The sequence below is a fragment of the Scyliorhinus canicula genome, chromosome 14, assembly GCF_902713615.1.
Source record: "Scyliorhinus canicula chromosome 14, sScyCan1.1, whole genome shotgun sequence".
Lineage (NCBI taxonomy): Eukaryota > Metazoa > Chordata > Chondrichthyes > Carcharhiniformes > Scyliorhinidae > Scyliorhinus > Scyliorhinus canicula.
Window position 1 is genome coordinate 115,893,886 of NC_052159.1, and position 23,234 is coordinate 115,917,119.

The 23,234-nt window shown below is 41.7% G+C and overlaps 2 protein-coding genes across 4 annotated transcripts in view; both read left to right on the plus strand.

Moving 5' to 3' along the window:
* abhd13 (abhydrolase domain containing 13) overlaps positions 1-12,777 on the plus strand; it is a 67,364-nt gene extending 54,587 nt beyond the window's left edge. Inside the window, exon 2 of the mRNA XM_038817627.1 lies at positions 9,228-12,777. Coding sequence (XP_038673555.1) covers positions 9,271-10,281 — 1,011 coding nt within the window. The 5' untranslated portion in view covers positions 9,228-9,270 and the 3' untranslated portion in view covers positions 10,282-12,777. The remainder of the gene's footprint in view (positions 1-9,227) is intronic.
* A 6,369-nt stretch (positions 12,778-19,146) lies between these two features.
* The window catches only part of LOC119977813 (tumor necrosis factor ligand superfamily member 13B-like), a 46,370-nt gene continuing 42,282 nt past the window's right edge, over positions 19,147-23,234 (plus strand). The window contains exons 1-3 of one of the 3 annotated variants that reach the window (XM_038819040.1): positions 19,147-19,231; positions 20,288-20,466; positions 20,575-20,668. In XM_038819040.1, coding sequence (XP_038674968.1) covers positions 20,353-20,466; positions 20,575-20,668 — 208 coding nt within the window. In that variant the 5' untranslated portion in view covers positions 19,147-19,231; positions 20,288-20,352. The other 2 variants (XM_038819041.1, XM_038819039.1) reach the window with 2 other exon arrangements.

Below are 23,234 nucleotides of genomic sequence, written 5' to 3' on the forward strand. Positions count from 1 at the left end.
GCCTGCACAACTGCGGACAATCACACATTGATGGACAGATTATTTCTGCGACAAAGTTTTGGACATGGTAACACATTTTCAGGCTTTTCCTCCGTTTCTGTTGAGGAACCTGCGAAGGGCCCTGGAGAGGTACTATCAATGCGGATTCTTCATATCAGCTGGGAAGACAGGCGTACTAACATTAGCGTCCTTGTAGGATCCAAGTGCAAGGCCACGATCATGCGAAACCAACTCTGATGGGTCGGCCATGTGCTTCGGATGTCAGAATGCTGAATGCCAAAAGAAACCTTCAGAGGTGAATGGGCGGTATTCTCCGCTCCCGATAAAAATCGGGATGGCCGTCGTGAAATCGGCCAAGCTTCACGACAGCCTCGGGGCACGCTCCCCGCACCTAATTCACCCCCACCCGGGGGGGCTAGGAGCGGGCCCCCGTCGATCCCGGCCGCGACCTCATTGCGCCGGAAATGGCGCTTTTCCGATGTCATCCGCGCATGCGCGGGTTGCCGGTTCCAACCCGCGCATGCGTGGATGACATCAGCGCGCAGACGGCACGAACCCGCGCATGCGCGGTGCCGTCTTTCTCCGCCGGCCGGCAAGACGTGGTGGCTTGATCTTGCCGGGCGGCGGAGGGGAAAGAGTGCGTCCGTTTTGGACGCTGGCCCGACGATGGTGGGCACCGATCGTGGGCCTGTCCCCTCCCGAGCACAGAGGCGGTGTTCCCATCCAAATCGGGCCCCTAGATGCCCCAAACGGGCATCTGGCGCCCGTTTCACGAATGCAGCAACCAGGTGTGGTTGCTGCCATGGTGAAATGGACGTGAAGGGCCGGCCGCTTGGCCCATCGGGCTCGGAGAATCGGCATTCGCCGTGAAAAACGGCGAACGGCGATTTTTCCCGAGGGGGGTGGGGGGGAGAATCGCTGGGGGCGCCAGGGGGGCGTAAAAAATGTCGGGAGGCCCTCCCACAATTCTCCCACGCCACGTGGAGAGTGGAGAATTCCGCCCAATGACTGTCATTGACTTTGTCCGATGCGCAATTTTCTTGGCGATCCTCTCCACTTTCAGCCGGCAGTTTGCGGTGTCGATGGTAGCCATACTGTGGAGATCATTCACCTGAGGAAAGAGCAGTGCTCCGAAAGCTAGTGATTTGAAACAAACCTGTTGGACTTTAACCTGGTGTTGTAAGACTTCTTACTAAGAAATTAGAGACTGGGAGACTAGGTAGTATTGATCATTTAGCCTAAAATCTGTTGGCAGGAAATAACTAAGAGTCCATAATTGAAGAAAGAGTAATGTATGCCTTAAACATTTTAACTGGTCATAGTGGAACAGCATGGGCATGTAACGGGTTGGTCATGCCTGATCAATGTGATTGAATTTTTTTGAAGACATGCCGATATCAGTCACCAGGGAATGTGTGAGTGGATGTATATGGGCTTCCAGAAGGCATGTAATAAAGTCTGCCATAAAGGCCATTTGTAAAAGTTGCAGCTTATGGAATTGAAGGCAGATTCTTAACTTGGTTAATGTATTTGTTGAGTGGCACAAGGTAGAGTGTAGGGATAATGAGCCTGTTGAGAGATATGCTATCCTACAAAAAATCTCTCAACTTCAACAATTCACCGTAATTACTCACAACTTTATATGATGGGATCGAGAAACACATATTCGATTCTGCCAATGAAGTAGGTGACAGTGTAAGCACTTCAGATGAAACACAAAACTGCAAAGAGATATAAATATATCAAATTAATGGGCAATATTGTTCCAAATAGATTTCAGTGCCATCAGAAAAGAGGTCATCCACTTTGGACCTAAAATGAGAGTACACAGCACTTTCTAACTGGTGAAAAACTAGAAACTGCGGTGATCCAAAGAGACTTGAGGAGAAGGGTGGGAGGCCTCGATGTGCATAGATAAATTGTCATGAATAGGTACAGAACATATCACCGGACTAGACGAGGGTAAAAGTTATGGTACGGTGCTACAAATTCCAATTAGACAACCCCTGGAATACTGTACTGTGAGCATTTCTGAACACCACACCTTTGGAAGGATATATTAGCCTTGGAGAAAGTACAGCATAGATTTACCAGATCGCTAAATGGATGTTGAAGTTAAAGTTAGAGAGAGATTACATAAACTTGGTTTCTGATCCCTAGAATTTATAAGTTACGTTAATTTAGAAGATCAGATTTTTCAAGATGTTAAAGGAACAGATAACATCCTTGTGCATGAGCCACAGAAAATTAGCATGCAGGTACAGCAGGTAATAAAGAAAGCAAATGGAATGTTGGCATATATAGCTAAAGGAATAGAGTATAAAGACGAGGAAGTGTTGTTGCAGCTGTACATGGCATTGGTGGGATCACATCTGGAGTATTGTGCACATGTTTGGTCCCCTTATTTGAGGCATTGGAGGCAGTTCAGAGGGGTTCACTAGATTGATTCCAGAGATGAGGGGTTTGTTGTATGAAGAGAGATTGAGCAGTTTAGGCCTATACTCTCTAGAATTTAGAAGAATGAGGGAGATCATATTGAGGTATATAAGTTGATAAGGCGTTGATAAAGAAGATGTGGAGCAGATGCTTCCTCTTGTGGGGCATTAATCTCAGGATAAAAAGTAACAAATTTAAAACAGAGATGAGGAGAAACGACTTCTCCCAAAGGGTCATGAATCTGTGGAATTAGCTACCACGCAGTGAGTGGATGCTGGGACAGTGAGTAAATTTAAGGAGAAGTGAGACAGATTTTTAATTAATAATGGATTGAAGAGTTACGGAGAACGGGTAGGACAGTGGAGTTGAGGCCACGATGAGATCAATCATGAATTGAACGGCGGAGCAGGCTCAAGAGGCTAAATTGTCTACTCCTGCTCCTAGTTCTTACATTCTAAAAAATAACTATTCTGTCTAATTCTACCTTCCGGCTCTTGGTTTACAGCACTGTAGGTAACAGCACCTCAAGCACAAATTTGGTGTTCGTGATTAATAAGAGGATTGGGGGTTATGGGGAGAAGCTTTTGGGAAAGTCCCATCAGATTGGAAAATAGCAAAATGTAACTCCTCTATTCAAGACAGGAGGGAGACATAAAGCTGGAATCTATTACTGAGGATATAGCGGGGCACTTAGAAAATCTCAATGCAATCAGACAGGGTGAACAAGGTTTTTGATAGGTTCTTGATTAATGGGGGATAGGGGTTATGAGGTGAAGGCAGGAGAATGGGGATGAGAAACATATAAGCCATGATTGAATGGTGGAACAGACTTGATGGGCCGAATGGTCTAATTCCACTCCTATTTTATTTATGTCTTATGATTTTGTGAAAAGGAAATCATGTTTAACTTTTTAGAGTTCATTGATGCAGTAACAAGCAACATGGATAAACCTGTGTACGTGGTGTACTTAGATTTCCAAAAGGCATTTGACAAAGTGCCACATCAAAGGGCATAACACAAAATAAGAATTCATGGCGTAAAGCGTAACAGATTAGCATTGATAGAGGATTGGTTAACAGGAAGTAGAGAGTAGGGTTAAATGTGTTAGTGGGATTGACAGTGGTGGGATTCAAACCCACTGCACTGCATAAACTAGAACCATTACCAAGTGCCTTAGACTGCTTGGCCACTCTGATCCAATGCTTTGAATTATTCCCAAATAGAAATATAAACTCATTTTTACCTCCCTGTGACATTATCATAATATTAACCCTTCCAGTTCTGTACATTTATGTCCAAATCAACCACTAGAGGGAACTAGATGTAGAACTATATAAGGCATGCTAATGGGTGAGAGGTTGAGGATAAAGTTAGAAGACAGACTGTAGGGAAGATCGTGTGAGTAAGAGCAGATCATAGTTAATGTATTAATGTAGAGATTAGTAGTAGATGAGTGTAGATTATACATTTATTATCAACTGTGTATTACGTAGGAATAAGTGTTAAATCCAATTAAGTAGTGTAAATAAATTTATAGCTTTGTTCAATATAAAAGCTATCTGTGGTCTTTGTGAACACTATGCCAACCATCCTAGAATTAGCAACACAAAGTCATTCTGTAACCCAGAATTGCTAGTTCCACCAAGGAACCTCGCTTTTAACAACTGCTTCGGGCTTCTTTTCATATGGGAACTGCATAATTTAAATCTTTATTGAGACAAGGGTAGACCTTCTGACTCTATTACAAGCACAAACCCAGAGTTATTATTTATTTATTAAGTTTTCCACTTGTATGTCTGACCTTGCAAAATAAACACAAGTTATGATTTAAATGTAATTAACCCAGGTTTGTTTGATTTGCATTCACGTTAATGCTGTTCACTAGGCTCTTAATTAGTTTTTTTCTCTATCTTCCATCTAATACTTTCATTTCCAACCTGAAAGCTTTATTCCTAATTCTAACATAGCTCTAGAACACATGAATTATGGATCCGTTATTCACAACACATGACTCAGCAAACATCCCATCAAACATAATTAGTACACCATTGTTACTGAATAGCATTCTGAATCTTTAAGACCTGTGAGTCAGATGGTGGTGGTGTCGCTGTTTTATTTATAGAATTTGTGACATTTCTTTGTGTCCTAAAAATGCCAAATCCAAGAATTGAATTGTTGCCAGTGTTGATATTGCTGTGTCTTTTTCCTGTTCCTCAATGGCAATTTTCTACAACTTCAGTTTCTGCCAAGCAAATATGGCACAGCATAATGTTGCTGTGGGGTTCAAAAGTTACATCTCCATGCTTGACAGTTCAATGTAAAATCAGTGTAATATTCATGTAATTCAAGCCACGAGAGGAAATTGCAACATCTTTTACAAATTTTGGAAAATCAGTTTCTCATTTTGGACTGTTGCTTCAATTCTTTACCCAAGAGGAAGAAATAATGAATGTCTAACCCAGATGTTCATTTATTATTTGAAGGATGCATATGAAAGAGCAGTGGTGGTATTTCCCTGTGTGGTTAAAGAATGCTCATTTTCACATGGGAGATACCATCTCAATTGATAAGCTACTGGGAAAAAGCAGTTATGTAAAATTCTTGTAAATCATTGGAAAGATCCCAGATGTGCATCTGTGTAACTTTCGAATACAAAAAGCTTAAACACTTCTTCCTTCACTGTGATGAGAGGAATTATATAAAAAATATGGCACCTGGATAGTGAAGAGGGCTGTGCCCTCTTTATTTCGACTCTGCTTTTCGCTTAAATCTGATCTAAGCTTTCTTGTACTAACTTGTAAATAAAATGTATTTATTTTTGACATAATGGAGTGCCTAAGTAGCAATATGGCGTTGTATGTCTTCTCCAGTCTGCTTGCCAAATTTAGCCCTCAGAAGTTTTGACATCTTGGGTTGTGATAGCTCATCATGCTTGAAGACCTTGATTCTCTTCAGGTTAATGTTAATGTGCAGGTTCAGTCGGCAGTTAAGAAGGCAAATGCAATGTTAGTATTCATGTCAAGAGGGCTAGAATGACGATATTGAGTTCTTTCTGCCCTCAGTCTGGTCTCAGTTAAATCCTGAGTCGGATTGTAGGTATTGATTTATTTTATTTCAAATAGCTTGCAAGCTCCACTCACTCTGATTACAGCAGGACCACCACAGTTCCTGAGATCCCCAAAGCAAGTGCGGTATGGGACAATTGGGCACGGCCGTTTTGGCGCGGCCGTTTGGACGCAGCCGTTTGGGCGCCATGGGACAATTGGGCGCAGCCAATTTGGCGCGGCCGTTTGGGCGCAGACGACAGAAATATTTTTCGTTTTTGTGGCTAGTAAATTGTTGCAAATTGTTGCAAGATTCAGTATCATTCGAAGGAAGGACTTAAAAGCAAGCTTAAAACTGTAAATTAAAAGATGAGCTTTAAAAAGTTTTTACATAATTACATAAATCTGAGAAAAGAAGCTGGGAGCAATACTGAATGTGCCATCTGCAAACCACATATCAGATGTCAATAAGTGCTGTAGCCAGCTCTGTCTTCCGAAGATTAATATCCGGTCGTGACCTGGTCCGCTATCACAAAGTAAAAAATTTTCTTCCACTCCTGGTTGAGGGACATATATCCTGTAGCATTCTGGCACAATCAATTGTTGTAAATCACTTGGATTGGTGGGGGCGTTCAATACATAATTACGCTTTCTGCTTATCATTCTCCTCAAAGCAGATATATTAGGAATGGCTGGTAGACTAGCTTGGGATATGTCTGTCAAACATTCATTAACAACTACAGTAGGTGCCTCAAGGGTTTCCTGTGCTCTCTTTTTTATTTTAGTTTTCACAAGTGCAACCTCTACTTGTGCAGCAGAAGCATCATGCGAATGGCTGTTCAGCTGCCTCACCACGTTTGCAGCTTTAGTATGGAGCCGTGCTTTGCACCGGTTTTTTTGCTCACAACGCCAAAATTTCACTTCGCTGTCACCTTTGCTTGTTTTGTCAAAGACGTAAAGGAATCCGTTATGAACAAATTTTTCTTTACCACGTTTCGTTGATACTTCCTCGGCCATCATATGGGTATGCGAATTGGTTTAGTTAAAAAATATATAAAAAGATGGTGATAGAACGAAACACTTGTGACAGCGGACCCGCACCAGCAGCCAACTCAACTGAGGCTAATTTACAAATAAAGAAATGTTATTATGGCCAAAATGTCCGGCGCCAAAACAGCCGGCGCCAAAACGGCCGCGCCACAACGGCCGCGCCCAAATGGCTGCGCCAAAACATACCTAACCCAGCAAGTGAGGACAAAGAGACAAAGCATCTCATTTCATATACATTCAGGTAGCATCAAGTTTCACATACACACAACCAAATAAGGCAAGATAGCAAATGCAAAGCTCCCATAAATTTTCTCCATATTCCTTAACTTGGCCTCAGGCCCCTTTTCCCAGTATCCCCTGCAACAATGAAATGGTCCTAGTGGCTGCCCATCTCCGTCTTCATGCTTTGCGAAATCCCAGTTACAGGCAATTAGACTGCTACCCATTTTCTCCAGCCTAAGCTAGAGATGTTTAAAAGTCCGCTAACCTAACTCCTTATTCTACTGTAGTAAGATTGTACTCCTAACTTGGCCTAACTACCCATCATGTCTTTCTGTTTATTTCCTCAAGAATACAAGACCAGGGATGTGCAAGGCTCTGGTCAGACCCCATTTGGAGTATTGTGAACAGTTTTGGGCCCTGTATTTAAGGATGGGTGTGCTGGCCTTGGAAAGGGTCCAGAGGAGGTTCACAAGAATGATCCCTGGAATGAAGAACTTGTCGTATGAGGAACGTTTGAGGACTCTGGGTCTGTACTCGGAGTTTAGAAGTATGAGGGGGATCTTATCGAAACTTGCCAGATACTCCGAGGCCTGGATAGAGTGGACATGGAGAGGATGTTTCCACTTGTAGGAAAAACTAGAACCAGAGGACACTATCTCAGACTTAAGAGACGATCCTTTAAAACAGAGATGAGGAATAATTTCTTCAGCCAGAGGGTGGTGAATCTGTGGAACTCTTTGCCGCGGAAGGCTGTAGAGGCCAAATAACTGAGTGTCCTTAAGACAGAAATAGATAGGTTCTTGATTAATAACGGTATCAGGGGTTATGGGGAGAAGGCAGGAGAATGGGGATGAGAAAATATCAGCCATAATTGAATGGCAGAGCAGACTCGATGGGCCAAGTGGCCTAATTCTGCTCCCATGTCTTATGGTCTTATGCTTGAAATTATTTGAAATATACTTTTAGCATTTTTAGTATGTTCTTACAGCAAATTTTCAGTTCAAATGATCATTTGTGCATATTTTTGTTTTTCTGCTTGCTCTGATTTTTGTCATTTGAAAATATTGTAAGGGTATTTCCTGTTTATTCCCTTATTTTCCATTTCTTTTATTTTGCTGTTATCATTTTTGATCCATGGGTGATTAATGGTCATGTTTAAATCAAGCAGCAAAGAGGAGTGAGGAATTCAGAAGTTACATGAGTGAACACTCTGCTAATTTGAACAGGAGATTCAGAATTTTCGGAACCAGAGAGGAAATTCATAGAATATACTGTGCAGAAGGAGGCCATTTGGCCCATCGAGTCTGCACCGGCCCTTGGAAAGAGCATCCTACCTGAGCCCATACCTCCACACCATCCCACACCTCCACCCTATCCCCATAACCGCACCTAACCTTTTTGGGACACTAGGCAAAATTTAGCATAGCCAATCCACCTAACCTGCACATCCTTGGACTGTGGGAGGAAACCAGAGCACCCGGAGGAAACCCACACAGACATGGGGAGAAAGTGCAGACTCCGCACAGACAGTGACCCAAGCCGGGAATCGAGCCTGGGACCCTGGAGCTGTGAAGCAATTGTGCTAACCAATGTGCTACCATGCTGCACGTTGGATGGGACTCAGTTTGATTGATTGGCTGGTGGCCACTGAATTGGCCAAAGGACTAAGTGTGGCCTCATCGGGCTTCCCCTTTGAGGCCCTATATTTACCCAAATGGGCGTTCAATAGCGTGGTGTTTCTCGGAGCTCCAAGCACCGGGAAACACTCAGCTAAACGTGCTCGCTATGGAACTCTGATCCCATTCGAGTAGATTACTTCCAAATACTTTTTTTCCTTTTAGTTATTTTCACCCCTCTCCTTCCTTCTGTGTTGGCTGTCTTGTGTGTGTGTAGAGGGTTGTGCCGGGGTTGGTGTTGGTAGTTAAAGTGGGACATTAGGAATTAGATAACAGTTGACCAGTTGTATTTGCTGCATATTTCATTATAGATTTTGTAAATAAACAGTAATTGTGTTTAAACTTACAAACCTGGTGACTAATTATTGGGCAGCTAAGGGCCAAAGGCTTCAGGTACATTTCTAAGAATTATTGGTTAATTCACTTGTGTTGTGACTCTGGGTCAAGTGGGGCTGGAATTGACCACTTTCTAGCCCAAGGGTTCGTAACAATATGCATTTGCAATTTCATGCTCGTAATATTTTTTAAAAATGAAAGGTGATGTAAAAGCAAATTTAGTTGTGAATAACCCAAATACTACACAACAAAATATTCAGTATGCTCATTAATAATCCCGAGCTAGGTGCTTTTCTTAGTATTGGGTAAAAGTTTATGGGCCTCATTTTGTAGCATACTCTTTGAAAAGTCACCACCTACAAATTAATTTGAACATGTTCCAAATCTTTCAAAGAATAATTGTGCAACAAGCATTGAAGTTAATCAACTGTCTGATTCATCCATGCCTTTATTTGTTTATAGAACGAATGTACGTGAAAGGTTCGTGCATCTGAAAGAAACCACAATGGAAAAAACATGGAAGTCTTGGACATATGCCAGGAGATGGCTGATAGCCCTGGTCTCGTGGTCCTGGAGCTTATGCCGAATTTCACTGCTCGCTTTGATTTTAACCTTTCACCTATATGGAGGGATCCTTTTGCTTCTTTTGATACTTGCATCTGTAGCAGGTATATTATACAAATTTCAAGATGTGCTCCTCTACTTTCCAGAGCAACCACCCTCCTCGCGTTTGTATGTTCCCGTGCCTACTGGGATCCCACATGAAAACCTTTTTGTTAAAACCAAGGATGGAGTCCGACTCAATTTGATTCTGTTGAGGTACACTGGAGATAATGCGCCATATTCACCAACCATAATTTATTTTCATGGGAATGCAGGTAATATTGGTCACAGGATACAAAATGCTCTGTTGATGATGGTCAATCTGAAAGCCAATGTATTACTTGTAGATTATAGAGGTTACGGAAGGAGTGAAGGGGAACCGAGTGAAAAAGGCCTTTACTTGGATTCGGAGGCTGTACTAGACTATGTCATGACTAGACCAGACCTTGATAAAACAAAAATAATTTTATTTGGCCGCTCCTTGGGTGGAGCGGTGGCTATTCACCTGGCCTCAGAGAATCCACATCGGATTTTTGCAATAGTTGTTGAGAACACATTCCTCAGTATCCCACATATGGCCAGCACTTTGTTCTCCTTCTTTCCCATGAGATATCTTCCACTCTGGTGCTACAAGAACAAATTCCTGTCCTATAATAAAATTGCACAGTGCAGAATGCCTTCTCTTTTTATTTCTGGATTGTCAGACCAGTTAATTCCACCAGTCATGATGAAGCAACTGTGTGAACTGTCTACATCACGGACTAAAAGACTAGTCATATTTCCAGATGGAACTCACAATGACACTTGGCAGTGCCAGGGCTATTTTGCTGCTCTTGAACAATTCATCAAAGAGTTATTAAAAAACAATTCACACGAAGAAATAAAAACCACGTCTAATGTCACAATAATATAACTCCTTTTCTTCTGTACCTGATGTAACTTTTAAATCTGTAAGTAAGCGAAAGCTGAACATTAACTTGGAAAGCCCTTATTTGCTACTTTATCACCAATTGTTGAACATTTTTACCTGTTTCCATGCATGAGAAAAGTATACTGATATTTCATAAAGAGCTCTGTTGATCTGATCAGCTGAGTTCAATACTGTACAGTAAAATTATTTCCTTTTGTGTGCACAATATGTAACTATAAGAATTTCCTCCTTAATCCACATTTTGTTTAAATTTTCTGTGCAAGAGTTTTGTTTTGAAATTGTAAGTCCCATTGCATATGTCAGAATTGTTTGTACAGCACATAAGGTAGCTTTCAATTTTAGAAAATAATTGCACATGGACCACATGCTGTTAAGTTTAGTGGGTCAATTTATCTTGATTGTTCACATCATTGCATTTCAGGGCATTACTTTGTTCAAATAAAAATTATGCACCATTAAAAAACCTTGGAAATATTACAGAAATGATTATGCATTTTGAAATGTTAAGTTTCCTGAACTAATGTACAAATTTTAACCTTGTGAATGAATATTTGAGCTCCATTCTGGATCCAGTGCTTTATTCCTGATTAAAATATTATCATCTGGAGCTGTTGATAAATATAATTAATAATTTGAAAGTCAGTTTCTCTTGAAGTTTTGAAGAGGCAAAATTGTGTTGGATTCTTATGGTACCAAATTGACAGACCACTGATCCATTTTAGAAAACAAAACCTGCGAGAAACAAGATTGTACATAAATTCTAATTCCATTAGTAAAAGCTATTTTCTGTATTGTTATTCTAATGTTTATCCATTGTATTAATACTTAAATACAGTTTAATTAATGTGGTTTTAAGCCATGTGTTTGTTTCAGCTTTTGACTTTAATCTAACATTTACAAAGTGTCACTTTTTCATTGATCCTTAGATTCCATAAATTTGTTATTTTTTATCATTTAGTTTTTTTTCCAGAACTTCCTTCTCCAAAATTTTACAATGGCCAAAATTAACTTCATTATATGGAACCAAAGTACTGAGTACTGTACTATTTTTTTACATTAAAGGCTGCATTGAAATTTTCACCCTATAAAATATTAAGCACAGGAATGCTTTTGAAAACTACTGCTCCACCTGGCAGATTCTAAGATAGTAAAGTAAGTGAAGTTGGCGTAGTTCCAGATGTCCTTCGGCTGCTTTCCCCTTTGATGGGGAGTGTTGCTTGGTGGTGATTTAATCTGAGGATCACCATAACTCAGCCAGCATGGGGATTGAAACCGCGCTGCTGGTCTTGCTCTGAATCACGAACCAGCTGTCCAGCCAACTGAGCTAAACTAAGATAGTATTAAATAGCCAAATAACATATTCTGAATGCATTACATCTGGAGATTTTTTAAAAAGAAGGAACTCGTCTATTTTGTCTGCCCATTCCAGAAAATGAAGCCCACTCATGCAGGAATATTCTAACCTACTGAGCTCCTTGAAAGGAAAACCACTGAAGAGTGAGAAAATCTACTGTATCTTAAAATTTCTCAATGTTTAGGGTTGAATTTCTTGACGTTGCTATTATCCAATGAATATTTTGAACTATACCTATGTTCTATTCAGGGCAAGTTATTTTAAGTCAAGTGCATAATACAAAGCGTTAGTAATTATAAAATTTTCTGATGAGGGAAGTGATGATTTGGCATGTGCTTTCGGTGCCATCTAATGATAGTGACAAAAATAGCTTTACATTCATTTTTGTTGGAACAAATATGTTTAAAATGTGCATCAGCTTCCTTTTTACATCTATACCTGTGCAACTGATGGCCAGTCACCTCTGAATGATTGGAAGTAGAATCCTTGAGATACAACATTTTTATTGTGGATCTGCATTGTGCAATAGTGTCTTTCAACTTCTGATTAGTTTAACAACAACAGTATTGTGGTCACTGAAGAAAAGTGATTGAAGGCCACTTCACCTATTTATAATGGCTATCCACATTGAAGGTGTTGGTACCTTTTACCACATATTTAATTCGTTACCAGGGTTATTGCGAAATGTAAATATGATTTCTTATATGCAATGGAGGATGCAAAATGCAGATCTCACTTTGAAAACATCAGAATTGTTTTCTATAGTTATGCAAAATTGTTCTTTTTATTCAAACAGTAGATATTTGTCTCAACTGATGCTCAGAACTGTTCTCAAGCTTTTGGATGGCCAGTTGCAGATTTATGAGGCGTTATCCCCTTTGTCTCAGTTCTGCCAAAAGATTTGATTGAAAAGCCATTTCCCCATTCTTAAAAGTGCACAAAAAATTGTTGGTCATGGCAATAACATATTCAGTATAGTGTGGAACTGAAACAGATTATTTGTGAAATTTGGCAAAGCTTGGTATTTCTGCTTTTACCTGTCTAATTCTCAGTACAGCAAGTCTACGTGTTCTAAGGTTTTCTGTACCTGTACATTCATGAAATAAATTTCTTTTGCCTTTGCATTTTAGTCTTACATTATTATATTTTGGCACAGTTTTATCACAGCTGTGATCTTGATTACTAAAACAGCCTTGGGCATATCTGACTCCAACTAATTTCTGTGGGTTGTTTTGTCAAGCTACTAGTATTACTTCTCTCATTCGCAAGTTGCTTAATTTAATTAGGAGCATTGTGTAGCATAGACAAGTTGGAATTTTTACATTTTAATCACATGTTTTCAAATGTCACTCTGCACTAATCCTTTAAAATTTAAATATTTTTGCGTTAGCAATACTGAAAACGAGTGCTCAGAAATATTGTTGCACAAATTCCAAGAAATTAATTACGTAATGAATTTCCCACTTGGATCTCGTACTATATGCTCATATTTGGACAGATAGCACTGCCATCAAGAAGTCATGGAAGTAGCAATGGAACAGCATCCGCACAATTTTCTTTTCCCATTCTGCAGTTTAACTGGAAGCTGGTGGAACAGTGGAAAACTTTATCCCATATTCTCGGCACTAACCATTACCTCGCTGAACTCTCGCAATTTACATTCTCCATGCAGTTATTTCAAGTGACTGTTCAATTAGAATGAAGCCATAAGTTGTCCACAAATTTTTTAATACCTCTATTGACCAAACCCTTGCTGACCATTTCCTTTGATCACCTAGCCTGGAAGTAAGAGCTCTTCCAAATTTCAAGTCAGCAGCTCATACTCAGACACATCAAAAACCGTAATGCTTACAGGTTGTATAACTGCTATAATCTCTAAGATTGTACTTTTAACACACACAACCTTATCTCATGGGGCCGGCACAGTAGCACAGTGGTTAGCACTGTTGCTTCACATCGCCGAGGTTCCAGGTTTGATTCTCGGCTTGGGTCATTGACTATGCGGAGTCTGCACGTTCTCCCTGTGTCTGCGTGGGTTTCCTCTGGGTATTCCGGATTCCTCCAACAAGTCCCGAAAGACGTGCTGTTAGGTAATTTGGACATTCTAAATTCTCCCTCCGTGTACCCGAACAGGTGCCGGAATGTGACGACTCGGGGCTTTTCTCAGTAACGCCATTGCAGTGTTAATGTAAGCCTACTTATGGCAATGAAGATTATTATCTTGTCACGTGAGAGTCGCTTTAAGAAATGGATGTTTATAAATGGGTGTGCATAGAAATATCTGTAGTGAGAGTACCTTTAAGAAATGGGTGTTTACTACTGCAGTGATGTCAGAGAGTTACATAGAAGAGCACAGAACAGGCCCTTCAGCCCATGATGTTGTGCCGAGCTTTGTCCGAAACCAAGATCAAGCTATCCCACTCCCTGTCATTCTGGTGTGCTCCATGTGCCGATCCAATAACCGCTTGAAAGTTCCTAACGTGTCCGACTCCACTATCACAGCAGGCAGTCCATTCCACACCCTAACCACTCTCTGAGTAAAGAACCTACCTCGGACATCCCTCCTATATCTCCCACCCTGAACCTTATAGTTATGCCCCCTTGTAACAGCTACATCCATCCGAGGAAATAGTCTCTGAATGTCCGCTCTATCTATCCCCCTCATCACCTTATAAATCTCTATTAAGTCGCCTCTCATCCTCCTCCGCTCCAAAGAGAAAAGCCCTAGCTCCCTCAATCTTTCCTCATAAGACCCACCCTCCAAACCAGGCAACATCCTGGTAAATCTCCTTTGCACCCTTTCCAATGCTTCCACATCATTCCTATAGTGAGGTGACCAGAACTGCACACAATATTCCAAATGTGGTCTCACCAGGAACATGGACAGTTGCAGCATAACCCCGCGGCTCTTAAACTCAAGCCCCCTGTTAATAAACGTTAACACACTATAGGCCTTCTTCACGGCTCTATCCACTTGAGAGGCAACCTTCAGAGATCTGTGGACATGAATCCCAAGATCTCTCTGTTCATCCACATTCCTCAGAATCCTGCCGTTGACCCTGTAATCCACATTCAAATTTTTTCTACCAAAATGAATCACCTCGCACTTATCAGTGTTAAACTCCATCTGCCATTTTTCGGCCCAGCTCTGCATTCTATCAATGTCTCTTTGCAGCTTACAACAGCCCTCCACCTCATCCACTACTCCACCAATCTTGGTGTCATCAGCAAATTTACTGACCCATCCTTCAGCGCCTCCTCCAAGTCACTAATAAAATCACAAATATCAGAGGACCCAGCACTGATCCCTGTGGTACACCGCTTGTACTGGTCTCCAGTCTGAAAATTTTCCATCCACCACCACCCTCTGTCTTCTATGTGAACGCCAATTACTTATCCAATTGGCAAAATTTCCCTCTATCCCACACCTCCTTACTTTCTTCATGAGCTGACCATGGGGACCCTTACCAAACGCCTTACTAAAATCCATGTATACGACATCAACTGCTCTACTTTCATCCACACACTTAGTTACCTCCTCAAAGAATTCAATCAAATTTGTGAGGCAAGACTTACCTTTCACAAATCCGTGTTGACCATCCGGATTAAGCTGCGTCTTTCCAAATGGTCATAAATACTATCCTTCAGGACCTTTTCCTTTAACTTACCGACCACCGAAGTAAGACTAACCGGCCTATAATTACCAGGGTCATTCCTATTCCCTTTCTTGAACAGAGGAACAACAGTCGCCGCTCTCCAGTCCTCTGACACTATCCCCGTGGACAGTGAGGACCCAAAGATTAAAGCCAAGGGCTCTGCATCTCATCCCTTGCCTCCCAAAGAATCCTAGGATATATCCCATCTGGCCCAGGAGACTTGTCGATCCTAAGGTTTTTCACAATTGCTAATACATCTTCCCTCAGAACATCTACCTCCTCCAGCCAACCCGCCTGTATCACACACTCATCCTCTAAAGCATAGCCCCTCTCCTTGGTGAACACTGAAGAAAAGTATTCATTCAACGCCTCTCCTATCTCTTCTGACTCCATGCACAAGTTCCCACTACTGACCTTGACCGGCCCTAACCTCACCCTGGTCATTCTTTTATTTCTCACATAAGAGTAAAAAGCCTTGGGGTTTTCCTTGATCCGACCCGCCAAGGACTTCTCATGCCCCCTCCTCGCTATCCTCAGCCCTTTTGTAGCTCATTCCTTGCTACCTTGTAACCCTCAAGTGACCCAACTGAACCTTGTTTTGTCATCCTTACATACCCTTCCTTTTTCCTCTTGACAAGACATTCAACCTCTTTTGTGAACCATGGTTCCCTCACACGGCCATTTCCTCCCTGCCTGACAGGGACTTACCTGTCAAGGACACTCAGTATTTGTTCTTTGAACAAGCTCCACTTTTCATTTGTGCCTTTCCCTGACAGTTTCTGTTCCCATCTTATGCTCCCTAATTCTTGCCTAATCGCATCATAATTACCCCTCCCCCAATTATAAACCTTGCCCTGCCGTATGGCCCTATCCCTCTCCATTGCAATAGTGAAAGACACTGAATTGTGGTCACTATCTCCAAAGTGCTCTCTCAGAAACAAATCTAACACTTGGCTCGGTTCATTGCCAAGTACCAAATCCAATGTGGCCCCACCTCTTGTCGGCCTATCCACATATTGTGTCAGGAAACCCTCCTGCACACACTACAAAAAGTGCCCCATCCGAACTGTTCCAATCAATATTTGGAAAGTTAAAGTCACCCATGACAACTTCCCTGAGACCTCCACACCTATCCATAATCTGCTTTGCAATTTCTTCCTCCATATCTCTATTATTATTTGGGGGTCTATAGAAAACTCCTAACAACGTGACCGCTCCTTTCCTATTGCTAACTTCAGACCATATTACCTCAGTGGGCAGATCCCCTTCGAACTGCCTTTCTGCAGCCGTTAAACTATTCTGCGACCTTGATACTCTCCTCAGTACCTCACTACTCTCAACACTGGCTTCTGGACTACAGCTCGTTTTCCCATCCCCCTGACAAATTAGTTTAAAAATTAGCAAACCGTCCAACTTAAATACAGGTAAAAATAAAACACTTCAGCACGTACCTGATTCCCAAGCTGCACTCCAGCTCCCCCTCTCTCTCCTGCTCAAGTAACCACAAAAGCTGATAATAGTCAATGTTCCATATTTGAACAGGTTCTTTATTGAATTATTTTTCAAAATACAAGGCATTAATGCTATTAATGTGGACAAGAATATCTACTGACAATCAGCACTTATACATATAGACACCAGCCGGTGTACACATTTAAACTTCTCCCTGGATAATTTCATTTTACTATTATTATAAGTACTGAAAATATACATCTAATATAGAATTTGTTTCGTTTTGAAGCAAAAACAAGGACTGGGACTCTACATTACCTTTCTTAAAAAATGATACATTTACTTATTTGTATCATTGCTGATGAAAATGAGAAACTAATTTTACAAGCTTAAAGGATAAAATAACTAATATCTAAAAATGTAATATAACATACAAATAATATGTGCAAATCAGAGAATTGTTATTCAAATCAATTGATACATCTCCTTATTTCAACCATTATCATATGCTGCACCATGGATTGCGCTCAATTTAAATCTCTGTACAACACAGTAAGGAACACGTACTTCCAAAATGAAGATCAATGTATGAATAATAATAAAGCATCTAGTGCAAAAAGCGGAAGGCCTGTCACATACAGAATTATAATAAAATTTAACTTTGAAGGAAAATCAAGGAAGCCTTGCTCCATGTGTTATCTATCGCATTTAATAGTGCCCCTAGGTGGCAGCACGGTGGCGCAGTGGGTTAGCCCTGCGTCACGGCGCCGATGTCCCAGGTTCGATCCTGGCTCTGGGTCACTGTCTGTGTGGAGTTTGCACATTCCCCCGTGTTTGCGTGGGTTTCGCCCCCACAACCCAAAGATGTGCAGGCTAGGTGAATTAGCCACTCTAAATTGCCCCTTAATTGGAAAAAAAATATTGGGTACACTAAATTTATAAGAAAAAAAAATAGTGCCCCTGCAGTACTCAATAACGTAAAGTTGCCAATGGTATTTAGCTGCATATTGAATAAATTCATGGTCTATGAAGAACTGGCTCACTTAGAGAGTTCTATGCATGTTGAAAGCAGTTTCAAACCAGTGCACACAGTATAATTGTTAACATCTCTACAGTTGCCTTAGAGATAATTTAAAAATGATTCTCTTAACATGCTTGAGAACTCCCTCTAATGACTTTGAAGAATTATGGGTGGAGCTGGGCTGTTTCAACTTTTTACGTTCGTTTTAGGCTATTTGCAACAGGGTGTGTTTTAGTTTTGTTTTCAGTGTTGGAGCTGAAGCCAGACAAAGCAGGCGTACTGTTGATCTCTCTGCCATGAAAATACTATTTCTTGATCATTTGGTGAATTCAGAATTATAAATGTCCTCAGTAGTGAATGTAAACCTAATCTGCTTCTGTTAAAAGTGTTTCTTTTGTCTTCTGGATATTGTTTGGGAAGTTATTAAGGATTACTTAGTGTTGTATTCTTTGGAGGTTATATTTGAATTGACGGTTGCTAAGATGTTCACTGTATGTTTTAAAAAGGTTAGCTTGAGTTCATAGAATAAACATTGTTTTGCTTTAAAAAATACTTTTCCATTTCTGCTGTACCACACTTGCAGAGTGGTCCTTGTGCTCCCCATACCACAATCTATTAAACGTTGTGGGTCAGGTGAACTCCATGATACGCTTTGGGGTTCTCTAAACCCTGCCTCATAGCAATCTACCAAAACCAAATTGACAACATAAGAAAGCTTCTTGGGTGTGTGTTTTTTTGTTAACTTTAGAGAAGCTCCACACAGACAGTGATCTGGGGCCAGGATGGAACCAGGGTCCTTTGCGCCATGAGGCAGCAGTGCTAACCATTGTTCCCACCGTGCTGCCCTGTGTGTGTTTGTGACCGCAGGTAAGGACTCCACACGTAGCCAGATAGACAGGATACAACAAGGTTTATTCTACTACTCCACAATACAATAACTCTCTACTCCACTCCCCTCCGGATCCTCTTCCCCGACCTGCTCCCAGGGTAGATTTAATATCCTGTGGGGGCTCCCCCAATTGGGAGGAGGCTTTGCCCCCTAATCACTTGAGTAATTTGTTTTCCAAGGTGTAGGAGCGGAATCTGGTACAATGTAGGTACTGACCCATTAGGAGGTCATAACAGTGTCCCTGTTAACCATGGCACATTAATATAGCTCCTGGACACTTTTCCTGACACAATTGCTGGATGTGGGAGATGATCCCACATCCAACACTTTAATGCTCTGAAATATTAACCCTCAGGGCCACAGCGTCCTCATGCGTGGCAATCCGTGTTGTATTGTCACTCCGAGCCCAATTACCTTCTTTCTTCCGAACCCCTCTAGCTTGAGCTGAATCAGATGGGCGAAATCCAGATGGCCCGTCCTCTAGGCACAGCATCGAAATCCAATTCCATCGAATTGAAGGACGTGCTTCCTTTTCTATGACACTAGCTGCTGTAAACCAGGTAAGTTAAAGGTCCCATTGAAATGTAGAGGCCAGGAAGAAGGTAAGTGGATAGGATTGTAGGTTGAAGGGGGGGAGGGGGGGGCGGTTAAGGCTATGGGATGAAACCCACACAGACACGGGGAGAAAGTGCAAATGCCAGACAGACAGTCACCTGAAGACGGAGTTGAACCCGGGACCCTGGAGCTGTGAAGCAGCAGTGCTAACCCTGTGCCACCATGCTGCCCTAGTTAAACGGGCGCTTCCTGTGCTGAAATCAGTGAGTTTTAGTGATAGATTCAGAAAACAGATCAAAATCCGCGAACACGCTTGAGAAACAGGAACTATTACATCTCTCCCTCTCCATAAAGAACCCAGTCAAGGATAGCCCTTGCGATCAACCTCCAATCCTGATGATGATGATTGAATATGTTGCAACAGTATTAAGAATAAACCCTACCTGTGTGCAGGCTGGGAAGTGGGAGTTGAGGATGTCACCTGACACATGATTTGTGTCAGCCTACCTCCAGTGTTCTCCCCTCATGCTCAAGATCGTCAAAAAGGACACAGCTAATACTAGGATACGCTGAAGTAAAGACAAGATAGGTCATCGGTTTGTATGGAGGGAGTTTAGTTTAAAGTAAAGGATGAGAGGTGCGCGAATGAGGACAGACAGCAGATGGAGATATGCCCCTTTGATACTGAAGTTACTTAAAATGTACACATCTTTAGTTATGCATATCAGAAGGGGAGGAGTCCTTCAAAAGAGGTGGAGTCTGCCCATTAAGGTTAGCATTTGGAACAATGATCAATCATGCTAGCACAATGTTTTTTTTATTTTCAGCATGTGAAATGTTCTAAATTGTAGCATGGTACTGTAGTTGGGAAAATAAGTCGAAGTACAGCTCATGCCAACAGGACACAAAATGCACAATTATCAATTTTGTTCCGGGTGAATTATTGGACTAGCATAGCTGAAAAGTGTACTTTGGGATGAAGATGAGAATGTTACAACAAAGAGAAGGTTTCAATGCACAACTCAGATGTTTGATTTACTCCGCCTTCATCCTCACTTCAGCAGCTGTTCTGTCAGCTTATGTAGCAGCAGTTACTCTACACCGTGTGCTTGTACTGAAAACAGAAATGTCATCCATGAGACAGGAGTTGGAGACATACAAGTTTCAACGAGACCACATGGAAGCATTAACAAAGGTGATCAAGGACCTGTCAACCAACTGGGGTCGTTCAGTCAATCAGGTACTCTCCAGTAATTTGATCCGTTGGAATGGAAGTTGCTAATATTACAACATTTTTCAGCAATTGCAGAGGGCTGAACTTTTTTTTTTAAACTTTATTTTAAATTAGGTCAGTGAATTTCTCAAGAAAATACACCACCACAGGGAGAAACCAGAAGAAGAAAAAACAAAATTTAGAGGAAGACGTTCACTTCCTGAACAAGGTTTGTATTTGCCTGAAATTGAACTTTTGATTTCTTTGGATTGTATAGAAAAGTTTGCACTGCGTATAATTTATATTGTGACACATTACTGCCTAAAAACCTTGGGGATTAAATCAGTTACCTGTTTGCATATGTGGTTTTAGACTTCACTGATATTGCAACCTTAGCATCACATTGAGTTGGGACCTGTCCCAACTCAGTCCCCAGCAGGTCGTCTCTTCTCCCATGGATTTGTCATAGTGTAGACTGCCAAGCTTTAGTTTTAAAGAGGCCTTAAAATTCTACTGAGCAATATTTAAAGTTACTTGGAGTTATTGACATAGACATAGATTTTACAGTGCAGAAGGAGGCCATTTGGGCCATCGATTCCGGACTGGAAAGACCAACCCACCTAAGCCCACACCTCCACCCTATCCCCACAACCCAGTAACCCCACCTAACCTACTAAATATGGGCAATTTAGTATGGCCAATCCACCTAACCTGCATATCGGAGGTTATTCGGAGAGTGAATATTACCGTCAGTGCTCTCAAAACATTTGAATTGGAATTGTCTGTCAGACAGTAGAATACTGACCAATACGGATAGTACAAGCTAGGTAAAGAAGCCATATTCCCAGATGACCATAGGCTTCTTTCCCCTTTAAGGGGGAGAACTGACTGGTGGTGATATAATGTGAGGTTTTAATGTTGAGGGGCAAGGTTGAGAAGGCTGATGAATAACCTCAATCAATACAGGAATTGAACCCACACTGTTGGCCTTGCTCGGTACCACGAACCAGCTGTCCAACCAACTGAGCTGAACAGTGATACAGTAAAATATTCTGTTTCATGAATTTTTTATAAGTTTTGTTGGAATATTTTCCAAGCAGATGAAGTTTTATGCTCTATTGTGGGAACTGAAATATTTTCTCTTTGCTATGACTCAACAAAACTTTGAAAATCCCCTTGGTAAGTGAGGTAATTTTGATTTTGAAACTTCTCTTGGGAGTCCTAGAATTACCCTTACTGCATATAGCAATTCAAAAAAATATACTTTGACCATTTTCTATTTCCAACATTATGCAAGAGCCCATATCAAAGACATAAAATAAAATTCCAATTACCATCAGGATCAAGGTTTAATTATTTCAGAACCGTCATTTCAAACAAAATAAGATTTATTATGTTGATAAGATTCTTGTCTATCTCAGATCAGCTTACTTAGCTCACTTGAAAGAAACAAGACTATTTTCTGTTCTATCAAACATTAGAATCCAATGTATTACATGCTGTAAAACAGTTTGGTTTAATAGAAAATTAGCCTTTTTTTCCTCACTGATAAAGTTCTGGTGTTATTGGCTATTTCTGATATTTTAGTACTGTACTATTGCATGATTTACTTATGGTGCCTTAGAGGTAGCACTGCTATTTATACAGTTTGTAGACGTCTTGGTGAACTCTTGGTGTTTGTTTTAGCCACCCCGCCAGCACCCCGCTACAATCCCTCCCACAACCCCAACTCCACCCCACCAACCACCCCCCCCCCCCCACCCACAACCATGCGCCACCCGCCAGTCGAGCATCCTGTGGCCCACCCAGGGGCAACAGGATGGCGACGGACCACTGCCATGGATATCCCTCCTCAACCAGCAATCATCTGGAATCATAGGGAAGCACGGTAGCATTGTGGATAGCACAATTGCTTCACAGCTCCATGGTCCCAGGTTCGATTCTGGCTTGGGTCACTGTCTGTGCGGAGTCTGCACATCCTCCCCGTGTGTGCGTGGGTTTCCTCCGGGTGCTCCGGTTTCCTCCCACAGTCCAAAGATGTGTAGGTTAGCTGGATTGGCCATGATAAATTGCCCTTAGTGTCCAAAATTGCCCTTAGTGTTGGGTGAGGTTACTGGGTTATGGGGATATGGTGGAGGTGTTGACCTTGGGTAGGGTGCTCTTTCCAAGAGCCGGTGTAGACTTGATGGGCCGAATGACCTCCTTCTGCACTGTAAATTTTATGATAATCTGTTATGGGAAGCTGGAACCATGAATGTCCTTAGCACTTGATGTGGGCAAGGTGTGAGCCGTCAGGATACCACGCACAACATTGCAGAATTTGTTTGCACATTATTTGGACATTCATGGAGCGATACCCTGTCACAATGACAAAGGCCGAATGGGCGCAATTGATAGCACCCTAGAAGCAAGACAACTGGCAGCACAATAGCACAAGTGATTAGCACTGTGGCTTCACAGCACCAGAGTCCCAGGTTCGATTCCCTGCTGGGTCACTGTCTGTGCGGAGTCTGCACGTTCTCCCTGTGTCTGCGTGGGTTTCCTCCCACAGTCCAAAGACGTACAGGTTAGGTGGATTGGCCATGATAAATTGCCCTTCGTGACCAAAAAAGGTTAGGAGGGGTTCTTGGATTACGGGAATAAGGTGGAAATGAGGGCTTCAGTGGGTCGTGCAGACTCGGTGGACCAAATGGTCTCCTTCTGCACTGTATGTTATATGTTAGAACCCTACGACAGCCTCTGGCTTACTCAGCTTGGCTGGCTTGGTCTATCTTGAAATGGATGAAGGTCTTTAC